This window comes from Podarcis melisellensis (genome assembly GCF_964234715.1).
Source record: "Podarcis melisellensis genome assembly, chromosome: 4".
NCBI classification, from domain to species: domain Eukaryota; kingdom Metazoa; phylum Chordata; class Lepidosauria; order Squamata; family Lacertidae; genus Podarcis; species Podarcis melisellensis.
The window spans coordinates 58,818,412-58,835,353 of NC_138531.1; the positions used below are offsets into that span (position 1 = coordinate 58,818,412).

General features: G+C 39.8%; 1 protein-coding gene across 1 annotated transcript in view; it reads left to right on the forward strand.

The window, feature by feature from the left end:
- SAMSN1 (SAM domain, SH3 domain and nuclear localization signals 1) overlaps positions 1-16,139 on the forward strand; it is a 46,445-nt gene extending 30,306 nt beyond the window's left edge. The window contains exons 10-13 of the mRNA XM_081909124.1: positions 3,608-3,775; positions 6,721-6,927; positions 9,764-9,914; positions 14,999-16,139. Coding sequence (XP_081765250.1) covers positions 3,608-3,775; positions 6,721-6,927; positions 9,764-9,914; positions 14,999-15,198 — 726 coding nt within the window. The 3' untranslated portion in view covers positions 15,199-16,139. The remainder of the gene's footprint in view (positions 1-3,607; positions 3,776-6,720; positions 6,928-9,763; positions 9,915-14,998) is intronic.
- The last annotated feature ends 803 nt before the right edge of the window (positions 16,140-16,942 follow it).

Here is a 16,942-nt window from a genome sequence, read left to right on the forward strand (position 1 = left end):
TACTTCTAACTCTTAACTGCAATGGTGAGTTTATACAGATAACCTATCTTACCCAAACCTGATCTCTCCTAAGCAGGATAGTCAGGCTGTCTCAGGGTTTTTCTTTTATTTAAATATTTGTATGCCCACCAAACACAAGTCCATGGAGCAGTTAACAACATTGTGTAAAAGAACTGCAAAGCCAATATAAAATGGATAGCTATTCAAATTACACATGTAAATAACACATCCCATACACAGCCGCAAAACTAAAAAGTTGCCCATCAGATTTTAGACACTTATGTTAATGCCAGCTCATATGAACAAAGTCCACTGGAATAAGATGGTCTAGAGAAGGGCTTCCCCAAGTTGGGTCTCCAGCTGTTTTTGGACTACAATTCCCATCATCCCTGACCACTGGTCCTGCTAGCTAGGGATGGTGGGAGTTGTAGTCCAAAAACAGCTGGAGACCCACCTTTGGGGAAACCTGGTCTATAGATAAAAACTGAGCCTACATGGTGGGCCTTTTGAGGGAGGAAGTTTAAAATGAAGATGCCACTGCAGAAAAGCCCATTACAAAGATGGACATTTAGATGCCTATATATGTATTGTGGGGCTTTTATGGACAAAGTTCTCTTCTAAGTTAGTTTCTTCATTTTAGTTTCTTCATCTCTCCTGTAGGGGCATACCACATGGTAAGTAGCATTTTACCAGATATCAAATGCTAAGATGTGGTATAGTCAGATGGGGAAAACTGTACCTGTGGAACTTTTGTTTCCCTCAGAGATCTTCAAAGTACAGAAGCTATGTCCCTCTAGGTATGTGGTCACTATGTTTAGGCCTCAACCCTAGTTTTCCTATGTCAACGTGATACAGAAAATGGTATGTTGCATTCCAAGCCATCTATGCAAGAACAAACTCTAACAATTTTTGCCTGTGAGAAAGACCGAAAATGGAATGTAAGTTGCCTCTTGGGTTTCTTTTACAGTGGTACCTCAGGTTAAGAACTTAATTCGTTCTGGAGGTCCGTTCTTAACCTGAAACTGTTCTTAACCTGAGGTACCACTTTAGCTAATGGGGCCTCCCACTGCTGCCGCATGATTTCTGCTCTCATCCTGAAGCAAAGTTCTTAACCCAGGTACTATTTCTGGGTTAGTGGAGTCTGTAACCTGAAGTGTCTGTAACCTGGAAAAAAAAAGAAAAAGAATGAAGGCATAGCTACCGGAACATAGGAAACCACTTTATACTGAGTCAGACCACTGCCCTATCTAGTTCAGTATTGTCTGACTGTCAGAGGCTCTCTAGAATTTCAGGCAGAGTTCTCTCCTAGCCCTAACTGGAGATGCCAGAGATTGAACCTAGGACCTTCTGGTGCAAAGCAGATGCTCCACCACAGAGCTACAGTTCTATTTCTCCCCTGTTTCCAGTGGCCACCCTCAACTCCTGCCAGCTGTCAGAAAGAATCAGAACTCCTGCTTGCTTCAGCAGGAGGAGCATAGGGTGAGTGAAGTCATAGACTAAAGAAGCTATGGATGGCGCTTAAGTTTTACTCAGAGCAGTTATATTGACATTAATGGACATAAATTAGTCATGTTCATTAATTTAAATGCATCTACTCTGAGTAAAATGTAGGTGAATACCACCCAATGACTGCATTACATTTTGAGGGTGTGGTGCTTCTTTTAAATTATCATGACCTAGCAACCGTATTTATTCCTCCCCCATGTATAGCTAAGCAAGCACATCAAGTGAACCAATTTTTGTGTTCCATTATCTGTTTTGTCGTGGGAGAATTCAAGATGCTGCCGTTATCTAAAGCATATTTGAATGGAATATTTCTGTGCTTGCTCAAATGTGCTGATGCAGGTTTCTTTAGATGACAACATGACAGAAATCTTGAGAGTAAAACTTTTTCCTCTCCAGTGTGCAATTCTTTTGAAGTTCTGTACTTTGCGTATTCTAACACATCACCTGTAAAATGTTATCCCTGTTTGTCTGAATAAAGAGGTAACAGTCAGCAGATGGTTATTCTACATCGTATATGAAAAACACACAGTATTAGTTTGGGACCATTTTATTTCAGTGAGCCCTGAATAAAATCTAGGCTCAAGTCTTCACATCACTCTATTGATGGAGATTTTAACCATTTTAATTGCATTTCCATTGTTTCAGGATTTTGAGAACCAAATAGTCTATCTCTTAGCACTTTATCACAATTAAGTATTACCCTGCAGCATATGTTAATTAATTGCATGGGGCATGATCCACATTTGCACATCCACAGACACAGAATAGAGTAAGAGGCTCTTAACCTCAGGGTTGTGGGATTTGAGCCCCACACTAGGCAAAAGATTCCTGCATTGCAGGAGATTGGAGTAGATGACCTCCAGGGTCCCTTCCAACACTACAGTTCTATTATTCTATTAAATCCACTGCTAAATCCTGTGGACTGAATTCAGTAGAACTGTACATAGCTTATTTTTGGCTGGAATGCATCTACTCCATAGAAAGTTGACAGTAGAGATTAATAGGAATGAAGAGTAGATTTAAATGAAGCCAAGCCTAAGCCTTGGAGGAATTGGGTCTTTTCAGAAGTCAAGCAGGATCTCTGTGAGATGGCACAGGTGAAGTGGAAACCCCTAAATCACCTCATAGTACCTTGGTAATCCAGACATTTAAAAAAATCCTAGAGACATGCATCTACTAAAAGCAGAAATAGTGTCTCTCAGCTTGCCATATGAGAAATATAACCAAAATTGGGTGATGAGGGAAGAGAGAGGAAGTACCAGGGTGGGGAGAGGATGGATGGAAAGCCTTGTTGTGGTGGACTGGTCAAGCTAGTAATCAGAAGGAATTATTTTTACTTTGAACGTGAATCTATTTTAGTTCTTCCCACCCACAAAGTCAAACTTATTTGTGTAGCAGGTTTCTTACTCATGAACATCTCTCTTATGTGTTCTTTTTTTGCCCACCTGCAAACTGCAACAGCTGTCCTTGTGGGTAAGCCACTGCAGCTATCCTTCTGAAATTTGGCATAATTTATACCCTCTAAAAGGGTAAAGTTGAAGACATATCCTTTTTTGTTGGACAAACTTTAAAGGTGCCCAGCACAACAGTCAGTGCCCTATTTCACTGTAATTTAGCAAGCTTTGATTCTATCAAAGTTAAATTGTATTTTAATTATCTATTTTTCTATATTTTAGTGGTTCTTGTTTTATCTGTAAGTCACCTTAAGTCCTGTCAGGGGAAAGGGTAGGGTATAAATGAAATAATAATAGCAACAACAAACTCCTTCTTAGCAGTAAGTATGCCTTCAAATTTCATCCACTTCTGTAAAGGGAGGGGGGAGTTATAGTCTTTTTTTAAAAAAATAATACTTCCTCAAATAGTGAATTGAGGTGGGATGAAGTGGTCTCAGGTGAAGCCCAATCCAATTCAGACAGCCTACCAAGTGTCTCAGATTGAGGTGGGCTGTTTTCCAAAGGGCTGAATTGGGAGTCCAAACCAAATCTTGTGGCTCATGTACACCTCTTGTGATTTTTCTGTTTTATATCTTTCAAATGATTTCATCTTCAAACTCTTTTGGCTTCATGTTGTATCCATCTTAAATGCTGTGAAAGGTTGACCATTCTTATTGCTTCCAGGTGGGGTTACTAGTTGCTCAGATGGGACAAGCAACAGGGACAGCCTAAGGCTTGATGATGAAGTTCCTTACACTGGACCTTTCTGTGGCAGAGCTAAAGTACACACAGACTTCACACCTAGTCCTTATGATACAGACTCTCTCAAAATCAAGGTGAGTTAACTATTTGTTAAATTTGCTTTATTCCTGAAGTCACTTTCCACCTGTGATGCTCTCCCAGTTCAGGCAGCATTATATAGAAGTCATTTTTTTATAGAAGAACAAGTCTTGCCAATGAAGAACTAGCTTGGTTTCCACAAAGCCAGCTTGTGTCTAACTAATCTTTCCACTGAGCGTCTCAATGAGCATGTAGATTGGGTTGATTTGGTATGCTTTCAAAAAAAAATTGACATAATCCCTCACTAAAAATTCCTGAGGAACCTTTGCAGTCAAGGACACGTTCTCTTAAGATGCTTAAAGAGTGGGAAGTAGATAATAGGAATAAGTGGACAGTTCTCACAATAGAGGGATGTGAGAAGTGGAGTCCCCCAGGTAAGTAGACTGGAGTTTGTGGTTTTTAATTTGGTCATAAAATATCTGGAATTAAGAGTGAGTGTTGAAGTGACCAACTTTGCTAATAATATCAAATTGATCAGGATGGTAAGAAACAAGATGAAGAATGGAAATTGGGGGATCACAAAAAGAGTTTCTCAAAACCGGGTGAATAGGCATTTGAATAGCAAATGTGATTTAATATAAGAAAGTGTAAAGTGATGCAAACTGAGAAAAACAAACCAACCTAACTTCACATATATGCTAACAGGGTCTGAACTGGCAGAGACTGAGCAAGGTTACAATCTTGGAATTGTGGCGGGTAGCTCAACGTAAATGTCAATTCAGCGTGCAGCAATTGTGAAAAAGGTGGCCTCCATGTTAGAGATCATTAGCAAAGGGATTGAAAATAAGCCTGCTGACATCATAACATACAACATACAAATCTATGGTCGGATCACACTTGGAATTCTGACTACAGTTTTGGTCACCTCACCCTTCAAAAGCATATTGTAACTGAAATGACTGAGGGGCTGGAGCAACTCCCCTATGAGGAAAGGTTACAACATTTGGGACTTTTGTTTTAGAAAAGGGGGAGAATATATATAGAGAGAGAAGTATATACATGGTGTGGAGAAAGTGCAAAGGGAGACATTTGCTGGATCCTGGAGAAGATGGATTTTGGTCTGCTCTGGGGGGTCTCTTGATACGTTCTTATCAAACTTGTACCTTAAGCTTTTGTGTCACAAAGAAAAAGATGTAACTAATAATAATCTTCAGGTGTCTTTTCTAGCCTTACTTCACATTGTGCTGCCTCACACTCTGCTGTAGTTCTAGTTGAGTTATGGCTGAGGAGTGTGACGTGTGGGGAGGGAGCTGTTTCACTTTTCCATATTAACAGAGACAAGATGACGTCTCATGACCATGTTCCCAGCAATGTGGGGCATGATTAAGTGCTGATTTGCTACTAGGGGAACTCTGAAGTAATAATTTGAGTCCCAGGAGAAAGGAGGGACTGCCCAGGTTGTCAGTATTTACTGGAGCATAACGGTGATATGCTCTCTTTAAAGTGGCTGAAAGCAAAAACCAATGGCTGCTCCCAAAGTACAACATAATGCAGATGTTTCAAAAACCGAACACAGTACTTGCCTAACAGATGTGTTTGGATCAGGTCATATTTGGTAAGCTGCATATTGTGTTAACTTAAGTGCTTTGGCTTAAATTCTGCCTTGCCAGAGCAGAAAATAATTTCCACTTGCACATGGAGGTGGAAATCCCTTTTACATCTGCAGCAGCCCCACATACCACAATCCATTCTGTTTCTGAGGGTCCCCCAACCCTGAAGAGCAGATTGGGGGGGCACAGGTAGCTGCAGCAGGAAAGAACTTAAAATTGTGATATAGAAGCTGGTGAAATGTGTTGCACAACTACTTGTCCTTTGTCTTGGCACCTGTCTGGAAAGATTACCTCCTGTGTTTCTGGATATTTTGATGCTGCTCTTTCATTTTTGCTATTTACCTGACATATGTGTTTGGATTAACATGTTTTGAGTTTGAACAAAGCACATAGTTTTCATTTTTTTAAAAAAACCCGGCTTTAATTTTTATAATACTGCTTCATATACTAGGGAAGTGCAAAAGGGTAAATGACACATTAGTAGTGCACAGACCAAATGCTAGAGTTACATTTTAAGTAAGTATGTGAGGGGGAGTGCAGGGTCAATGATACTGTCATTGGAAATAATGAATTGTATTTAGCTAAGTCTTCCTCACTGAAATTAATGAATCTGTTAATTAATTAATGAACCATTAACTTCAATAGACATATTATGACAGGACACCATGACAAGTGTCAGAGCGCAACAGAAACAGAGTTTACCTCCCCACCACAGTGTTACCTATTTATCTACTTGCACTGGTGTGCTTTCAAACTGCTAGGTTGGCAGTACTAATAATTATATTATCAACCTAATAATTATAGCAATTGGTCTGTTACTTCTCTTCAGACCTTCCTGAAATGGTGTGGGAAACAGCTGTGTTACTGCAGTTTCCACTTGTCAATACGGAATTAAATCTATGGATTGGGCCATTTTTGTCTATCCTATTTTCTATTTCAGTTAGGTGTTCTTGTTTATAAGTCCTCATCCATACTGTCGTTTAATGTGGATATTAAGCTTCCTGTACCTTCATTAATTCTCTGTTGTCCATATGATATTTTCCTCTGTCGCAGCCTTCCCCCACTTTTCCCTCTCTCAATCTGGATTTTCTCATACTAGGGATACTCTGAAATGCAGAGGGCATGAGAAAATCTGGAGGGAGGGAGGGAAAGGTAGTGATTTAGAGAAGAACGTCATATGGACAACAGGATGCTTACTCTCCACATTAAATGACAGTATGGATAAATAAGCTCTCCTTTCTTTTTAGATAATGTGCATCACTATTTGAGCCAACTCTGATTTCCCATTGGTCTGCTTTTGATCAACTGAGGCAGACTAGTCTTGTGTATCACAAATAATACGTACAGTACTAGTTTCAGAGTTACATTTTGTTTCTTTGTTTTTCTTCCAGAAAGGGGATATCATTGATATCATCTGTAAAACCCCAATGGGTATGTGGACAGGACTGCTAAACAACAAGGTGGGGAATTTCAAATTCATTTACGTAGATCTTATTACAGAAGAGGAATCTGTACCTAGAAAAATAAAGCCACACAAGAGGAGTAAAAGGGCCAAGCCTAATTCGCTTCAAGAACTCTTGGACCGACTCCATCTCCAGGTTGGTAAAACTCAAAAAAATTATTTGGTAAAGCTTCTTTTTGCATATCATGATCATTCTCAAGCTCAAAACTTGTAGCTTCAGGCCATACCTTGGGAGCCACAAGCAAGATTTGTTGTGTACTTTGGCTAAAATGGATAATTCCTTTGACCTCTAGAGTCAAATTGCTCCATTTATTAGGCAGCTATCAAATTATCACCCAGGTTGGTTACATGTGTGTGGCCAGATATAATTAGCCAATAATCAGATAAGTGCCAATCAGGTATTGAAGGGGAGACTAAATAAATCCTCTGCTCCCCCTCCCAAAGGGTTGCTTGATGCTGTCACTGATTATCTGACTAGGGTTATGCATGTACAACTGACTCCTTGTGCAGACTAGAGTCACAGGCAGTGGCGTAGCGTGGGTTGTCAGCACCCGGGGCAAGGCAAGTAATTTGCGCCCCCTAACCCGTGGATTTTAGTAGGGGCAGAGAGCTGTGAGTGTGAGCGCGCACCCCCCCAGATGTTGCGCCTGGTGCGGCCGCCCCCCCCCTACACCCCCACGCTACGCCACTGGTCACAGGTGGCACATTTGCAGAATAGGAAAGTTTCTCAGATTTATATTGATGTTTGGTAACATCAATATACAGTAATATGTCTCTGACAATGTAGTTTGGGGGTTACTCTGTGAAATTAGATCCAAGCTCCCAGGTGACCCAGATCTGATGACATGCATAAAATCAATAATATATAATCTTACCACTTGTATTTTCTCAGCATTCAAAGCATTTCACGTACATCTATTAAAATAGCTGCTTTGTTTGTCCTCAGAGGAAAAGGTAGGGTATATATTGTCTAAAATGAATGATCAGGTTATAAAATTGTTGGGGTAATCTACGATTCTCCGGTTGTTACTGGACTAAATTCCCACCACCTCCGACCATTGGCTATGCTGACTGAGGTTGATGGGATTTGAACAACAACTGGAGGACCATAGAGTATCCTCCCTCATTTTACAACAGTCCTATATGGAGGGATGTATTATTTCTTTGACTGTAATACAGAGAAAATAACAATAACCTGAACAAAGTGTTGTAAAGGTTGCTAAAATAATACGTGATACAAGCTTCCAGTGCTTAAGAAAGCTTCTGTATAAAAAAATATCAAATTGATATTTATATAATTAAGATTATTATTCATCAGATCTGAGACAACAAGTAGACATCAGGAACCAAAGCTGAGCCATAGGCAAGGATACAAACCTATCTTGAAGCGGCAATTCTTTCGAAGAACCTGCCAATTGTATACTTAATATTTCATTAATAAAAATCCTTCACTCCACTTTCTTTATCACTAAAGAATGGTTTGTAGCTGATTTCAATGTAGTTCCTAAGGTATAGGAAACTTCCACACATAGTATTGGTCTATTTAACTAGGCATGTCCAAAGTCCGTTTTGGGGTCTAATCCGGCCCGCCGGTCGGTTTAATCCGGCCCCTGTGACAGTTTATTTCCTGGGATAAAATCCTTGAAAAACCTCAACAACTTCAATCCTAAAAAAGGTCAACAACCTTGGCCCTTTGGTTGGCCCCCATGGCCCTTCACTTCATCAAATCTGGCCCTCTTTGGAAAAAGTTTGGCCACCACTTTTTAAACCATAGAAAAATATTACAGCATTGATGTAATGCAATATAATCAGCATTTTTATTAATGCTTCAGAATCACAATGTCATTTTCTGTTGTTAATTAGTCCTCTTAACTTTGCACAGTAAGATACACAAATGCTTTTTTTTCACATGGACAGTCTTCAGAAATGTATGCCTATAAATATATAGCGTGCCACAAAATAAAAGACATGCCTGTGCTACTGCACTTTATGTTGTGTGCAAAAATGCAGTCCTGCTTGAAATGGCATATTTATAAATTATACTGGTGACATAATGATTTCCTCCTGCAAACTAGATATAAATTTTTCTTTATATAATATTCAGCAATGATTTGTTTGAAAAATGCATTAAAGAGGAATGTAAATCAATTGTAAAGTAGGAGAAAAGGTCTTCAAAGGGTTAGGTTTGCTCCAGCTTGCTTGTTGAAACCTTTCACTGAAACTGTAGGTGTATAAATAAAGAAAAACATATAAAGTTCTAAGTGCATTTCTAAAAAACTTGGGAATAATCTTGCCAAAGTGAAGCAGTTGTAAGGAAAGGTGCATAAAATCTTCAGATGAATCCTGAGTAGAACTGAGGCTTGGGAGCTTCAGAAAGATTCTGGACTTATCCAAGCTGAAGCAGGATCTCTCTGGAGTGCTCCAAACCAAACTGGGGGCCCAGTGGCGTAGCGTGGATTGTCAGCACCCGGGGCAAGGCAAGTAATCTGCACCCCCTAACCCGTGGATTTGCGCCCCCTAACCCTAACTCCCAGATGTTGCGCCCGGTGCGGCCAGCCCCACCTGCACCCCCCACGCTATGCCACTGTGGGGGCCACTGAAGCATATACGGAAAACACCAGAGTGGGCCCAAACAGGGAGAGTTCTTTATGACTGACAAGTTTAATCAGGGAACAAGTTTAGCTTCTGGAGGGACTACTATGCCTGCAAATGTCATTCACTTTTGTCAAAAGGAATAAAATGCCCCATTACTGAATGTAGCAGGGGGGAACTAAGTGCCCTACCAGAACAAGGCAGTCTGTTTTCTGAAATGCCAAGTCAGGGCCAAATCAGGGTTCACACCCCTGAAACAAACAAACAACACACACACACACACACACACACACACACAATTGCTTTTCTCTTCAGCAATACAATCAAGAGAGAAAAAACTGTAAATGGAGAAAATAACAGAAGTATGTTGTTTTTTTCAGGACTACTCATCAACCCTCTTACTAAATGGCTATGAGACTCTGGAAGATTTGAAAGATCTAAAAGAGAGCCATTTAATTGAACTTAATATTGAAAACCCAGAAGACAGAACAAGATTACTGTCGGCTATTGAGAATCTGCAGGACTATGAAAGTATGTCTGAAGTTTCCATTTGGTATTATATATCGTCACTTTTATGTGTAAACCTCTATGTCCCCTACCCGGGGGGGCGGGGGGGACTGTGATGGTGATGGTGGGAATCTAATACAGTAGTAGCTAACATGGTTGAATTTCAGCTCTTCTCAACCCCATCCAGTATGGCAAAAAAAAAGGTAAAGGGAACCCTGACCATTAGGTCCAGTCGTGGCCGACTCTGGGGTTGCGGTGCTCATCTCGCTTTTTTTGGCCGAGGGAGCCAGTGTACAGTTTCCAGGTCATGTGGCCATGACTAAGCCGCTTCTGGCGAACCATAGCAGTGCACAGAAATGCCGTTTACCTTCCCGCCAAAGCGGTACCTATTTATCTACTTGCACTTTGACAGGCTTTCGAACTGCTAGGTTGGCAGAAGCAGGGACCGAGCAACGGGAGCTCACCCCGTCACGGGGATTCGAACCGCCAACCTTCTGATCAACAAGACCTAGGCTCTATGTTTAACCCACAGCGCCACCTGCCAATAGTCAGGGCTAATTGGAATTTTTTTCTGGCAACATCTGGAAGGTATCCCCTTGTCTACCCCTGGTCTAATGCGCTACCATAGGTGTGCCTTTAAAAGATACTTCCAGTCTGCCAACACTCAGCTTCATGGGATGACCCTGAGTTCTAGCTGTATAAGGAGGGAGTAGAAAAACTACCAACTTATAGGGGCTGAACTGTCAGTAATTGATCAAGCTAGACAGTGTGCAGTCAAACTGACCGCTAACCACCTGAGCACCTTTTTGGTTATACAGAGGTAGGAGCTCCATAGGGCCAGGACCATGTATGTCTTCATGATGTCAGACAGAGGAATCTCTGAAGTAACTCCCTCTACCCCTAGAGAGGGAGATCTAATTCTTCCAAAAGGCCCTTTGATGCTCTTGCAGAGGCCATAGGACTGCAGGGCCCACTATCTGACTCATAGTTATAAAGAAGCTCTTAGCAAGACATTCTGCACTTAGCTTAATGCATGTATAAGGAACACTTTAATAAAGAAACTTGAAGCGGGTCTCAATGGCAAATTGATCTTTCCTATAGAACAGTAGCGTTTTCCCCCAGTGTAGATTGGTAATGCGGAAGATAAGAAAAATCTGCAAAAGTATGCAATGGGATATATTAGGTCATCCAGTCAAGTAATTATAATGAAAGAACGGCAGCCAACATGATCCTGGGGTTAACTCTTAGCAGAGTAACTAATTCTGCATGACCTTGGCAATACCATTGTGTTTAAGTCAACCCGAGTGGAAAATTGGGTTGAAAAAGCTGGACATCGTTGTTGTAACTAAATATTGCATCTGAAATCAACTTTCCAAGGTCAATATTTTTTTCTTAAATAGGCATGACTCTGTCTACTATAAATGATTTCCTAATTAAAATTGATTATCTGTACTGCTTAGAAGTGAGATGCATAATTACCCAATTGTACTAGAGAATCTAGATTCTGACCACAGAAATTACACTAAAGTGACAAAAATATAAGCATCACCTACAAATAGAAATGATCTTTTGTTGAGATTGTATGGGAAAATTCCACTTAAAATAAAAAGCTTGTCTTCCTTTAACAAAGATCCATAGCACTACGGATCCTCTTTTGAAGGTTTAGATGGCTGATTCACATATAGGCCAAATATGACATGTGAGTTTTTTCAGTTTCCCAAAATTTAGACAATTGGCCTTCCATTAGTTTGACTCTACAGGAAATAAATTACATCACCAATAACTTTATTTTTCCTAAAATAAATTCCAAAGAAGACTGACCCTGATCTTGTGAACAAGGTTTGTACTGCTAAAAATCCATTGTGAATCCCTTCCATGTGAAGCCATGGCAAATTCAATCGAGCTCCCCACCCACAACTGATGACTTCACACCACCTGAGCAACTCTGCAGCTGTTCTTATAGCTAAAAGATGTCTACTTTATTGTTAAGAGTTTTATTACAAATAAAGGTGATTGAATTGTATGATGAAATGAACTTCCAGCCCTCAGACCACTTTCTCGAGAACTGAACTGACCCCAAGAATACAGCGACTAGAACATCATCCAGTGTCTTTATAACAATTGTGTTTTGGGAAATAAGAGCCCTTTACATTTTAAACCCATCACCTGTACAGTTTTCACAGTGAGGAATCAAAATGATTGTTGTGACTCACCACTGAAATAATTGCAGGGCACAACTCTTGGGATTCTAAGAGCGCAGGTGGCCCATGGACTACATGCCTGGATTTTCTGCACATAGAAAACTAGCATATCACTATGCTAGAATCCATCTCCCTTATATGCTAGATTATGTGTCTAGGAGTCTTTATACTTGAGTAAAAAACTAAGCATGCAATCACTCATCTACAGAGTGTGGGTTGTATCCCAGCAGAACTAGCACATATTTCTATTTGGATCTGACGATCAGTTCTAAATGGACCTGCGGTTCAACTGAAGGACGTATCTAGAGCTTCACCAGGAGATGTCAAACTCATGCATACAGCAATTATTCTCCAAAGATCCTTTCAACTGCCATTTTCTTTATGAAGCAAGCCATATTATCACAACTTCCATTGCAGTGATCTAGACACCTGTACATTTGCAAAGGCAGGTTCCAAGGGCAAAACAAGGGCAAAAATGGAGATAATGAATATTTATAGCATAGCTCTTGTCAGTGTGTATGCATCAGCCTTATATTTCTTCAATATCCATAGCCTAATCCTACAGACTAAAGTAGTATCAGACTATACATGTCAAAATGATGCATATCATAGGCTGTGCTAACCCTATCTTAGACAACTCTGACTGAAAGCCATTTATCTTTTATGAAACTGCTATGCTTTAGGAAAATTACATGACTTCTAGTAGCTGATAAGATAGCATGTTCCGCTGATTCTGCAACATTTAATAGTAGCCCTTTAAAAAAAATTCTATCCTGGGCCTTTAACTAATATTTAACAGATTAAAACCAGCATCTGCCTTAAGTGGCACAACGCTTCAAATCAAAACTTGTGCATTGAGTCACGAAGCAAGCTTGCTACTTTTAAAATTAGAAGATTGAAGATTGGCATATGCTAAAATTTTCTGGTCTTTGGAGTTGTAGTCCTTTGTTATAGCAAGGTCTCAGCTTAGTTAGGGTCCCAGGAGTGGACTGAAGGAACAGCTGATGCACTCCTGCTGGGACTGGAAGGAGTCTCCTCCACATTTGGCCAACAACCCCTTGATAGGACAGTTTGCATGGAGCAGAGGCAGCTCACTTACACCTCTTCCTAATGGGCTTTTCTGGCCCATAGGTGCTACAGTGCCGGTATTTCCTCCTTCCATATAGGGCAAAGGATTAATTTAGCTGCTGCATAGGTTGATCCAAAGCTGATCTTTTGGAGTAAGGTGTTTGGGTTCTAGTGGTTCTACCATTGGTAAACTTAAGGACAGACTATTGCAATGCATTATCTGTTGAGCTACCCATGAGGCTCGTTCAGAAGCTGCAACCTGCTTTCAATTCTGCAGCCCTGTTTTTCTCAGGCATAGGCTACGGACACCTATATAAACACCTATACAGTATAAACACTGGCTGCCAGTATACTACTGAACTATATTCAAGGTCTTACTATTAGTATTGTTGTTGCTTAGTCGTTTAGTTGTGTCGGACTCTTCGTGACCCCATGGACCAGAGCACGCCAGGCACTTCTGTCTTCCACTGCCTCCCGCAGTTTGGTCAAACTCATGCTGGTAGCTTCGAGAACATTACCCAACCATCTCGTCCTCTGTCGTCCCCTTCTCCTTGTGCCCTCCATCTTTCCCAGCATCAGCGTCTTTTCCAGGGAGTCTTCTCATGAGGTGGCCAAAGTATTGGAGCCTCAGCTTCAGGATCTGTCCTTCCAGTGAGCACTTAGGGCTGATTTCCTTAAGAATGGAGAGGTTTGATCTTCTTGCAGTCCATGGGACTCTCAAGTCTCCTCCAGCACCATAATTCAAAAGCATCCATTCTTCGGCGGTCAGCCTTCTTTATGATCCAGCTCTCACTTCCATACATCACTACTGGGAAAACCATAGTTTTAACTATACGGACCTTTGTCGGCAAGGTGGTGTTTCTGCTTTTTAAGATGCTGTCTAGGTTAGTCATTGCTATTATACTATTAGTATATAAAGCCCCAAAAGAAATGTGGCCAGTGTTCATAAAAGATCACCTTACTCCTTCTACCTCTGCAAGTTCTTTGCATTCTGCCACTGAGGCACGTCTGACAGGGCTTGGCAGTGTTCGACTGCCCTCAACAAGGAATTGAGTATTTAGTGTAGTGGCAATGGTGTTGTAGAACTCTCTCCATAATGAAATCTAAGTTTGAAATCAAACTGGTTGCCATCTGTAACGAGGTGTTTTTTTAGGCAACAACTTATAAATTGATTATTTATTGTGAAAATTATCTACTTTTTATAACTTCCTTGTAGGACGAGTCATTCTGCACTTCTGTTTCCTTCCATTTTGTATTTTGATTCTATTTGTCATGTTGTTTTGGTTTTGAGATTCATACACACCATTTTTAAATAGGTCTGTGACATAGAAATGAATAAATAAATTTGGTGCAAGAAATCAGCCCTCCGTTTCTCTTTCCCCAATAGTAGATTATGCCCCCTGCTGTTCCTAGAGCAGTGGTTTTTTTCATCTTTTGGGAAAGCACGTGCAACACTGGTTTTCACATACGATTCTTCCTATAGGATTAGGATGCTATGAAAGCATGCCGTTTTTGGTTATGATTTATTTTTGACATTTTAAATCCCGCCTTCCTTCCCCAGAGTTCAGGGTTATGAGCAGAGTTCAACTCATGTTGTCCTTGCAATATGCTGAAAGATAGTGACAGGAGCCAAGGTCACCCAGTGAACTCCATGGTTGAATTGGGATTTGCATCTAGGCCTCCCCAATTCTGCTACCCTACACTGGCTTTCTGTGATATGAATGGAAATTGGCTAGTAAGTTGTCTGATGCCCTTCCTGCAGGTCGAACCAAAGCAGCCACATAACTATCAATCTTTTACTCAAAGGGATTTTTATAGCATATTGTTTCAATTTTACAGATGAACAAGACCAAGAAGCAGAGCAAGTGCCACAGACCTTAAGCCCTGACCTCAGCTTTAACAAGTCACAGTTAAATGACTGTCCAAGAGACTCTGGTTGCTACATCTCACCAGAAAATTCAGATAACAGCAAAGAAGACCTGGATACAGAGAACCTGTCTGACATGGTGCGGGCAATCACCATCACTGAATCAAACTGAAAACGGCTCGCATTTCCAGCATAGTGACTCACAATGAATTTGCCACTTCAGCAAATGCATGGAACTGATCTGTTAGTCTGGGCATGCAATAATTGACAATACCATGCATTATCAATGAACGTTAAGACTGGATAAGCCATTTGATTTCCATCTTTTAAAAAACTGCAAGAACAAATATGTCTGTTGAATCTTCTATATGTCTGAGCAATTGCATATGTTTGAACACTTGCATTTTTATACATTATTTGTACAGTAAACTGCTTTTCTATCATGTGAGAGTAACTAGATAATGGTTTATAGTTCCAAGATTGTTCATTAAAAAAAAAAAATCTAAATATTGTAAATAGTGTATGTAATTGCTATTTTGCAAGTTATCTTATTCTTTGTATCTAATTATACTTCCTCCACCACCACCATCAAAACACCACTGTGATTAAAATGTAGCCAGGCAAATATTTAAATATGAATTTTTCTTGCCCTAATTTCAACAATGCAATGCAGAGTTAACTCTAATCATCACTTAAAACGATTTATATTGTCATAAAGTAAAGGAATGTTAATATACATAGAAATTAGACTATAATCGCACTGAGTAGTGTCTTCCAAATACTTTATGCATGTGCTCCTTTTTATAAAGGGTTTACTTATTCATTTTGTTGTTTTCTTTGTAAACAAGTGAAAGGAGAGTTATTAGAAGCAAGTGATTTTCTTTTTCTTAATTCTCTATTTCAAACCCTTCTTCAATGTGCTTGATATAAACATAGACATTCAGAAATTTCTATTTATTAGTGAACAGTCAATTACAGGTTGAAAAATGAGTATATAACATTGTCTATCCCTCAGAGAACTATCATGTCTGCATGTATCTTGCAATGAAGTTTTTTTCCATTCTCTTCTTAAAAGTACTCTCCTTGAAAAATAAACCAATATCACTGAGTCCATTTAATTGTTAATGTTTACATTTCTACCCCTATTATTTATACTAATTTTTTCAGAACATTTTATTCTGTATTATAACAACATAGACAACATATAACAACATATTCCATATTATAACAACATATCAACATAGAAGCTCACACTTCACAATATAACTCCCATTTTAAAAATATATACCGGTAGTTTTAGTTACAAATTGGAATTTATTGAATTTGTAAGGTGCAAAGCAAAACCTACTAAAGTTGGGTGAAAAATATTGTATTCTGATCTAAAAATGGTTCAGTGAACCTATATTGTTCATCAGTCTGTAGAAGATCAACTCCCCACTGCAACTTCTGGAATCCATTCTGGACTCCAGAGGCCCACTAGTGGACTCCGCTAATGAATCTGCCAGAAGCTGGCATGTTCAGACTTTATCAGGTGCTTCCATGTTGGCATGGAATATGTTCTTTTCTGTGGTTCTCTTATATTTGGAAGCCTGGAACCAATTTGTGGTAGAAGTATGCAGATACCTTTCACACAACTGTTGTCTTTGCAACAAACTCCGTTTGGAAGAACTAGTGTGAATTGCCCCATGTACATGATTGCAAGTTTCCAAATATTAAAGCAGTAACCAAGGGTGATATGCAAATAATTTTGTACTCGGAGTAGAACCACTGAATTTAATGAACATGTCCACATTAAGTCCATTGATCTCAATGGGTCTAATTTGAGTAAAATGTAGTTGACTGCCACCCGTAATAAAGAATTAATACCTGGTTAGTATTACCTGAAAGAAGTAGAACCGGGTTAACAAAAGTGAATT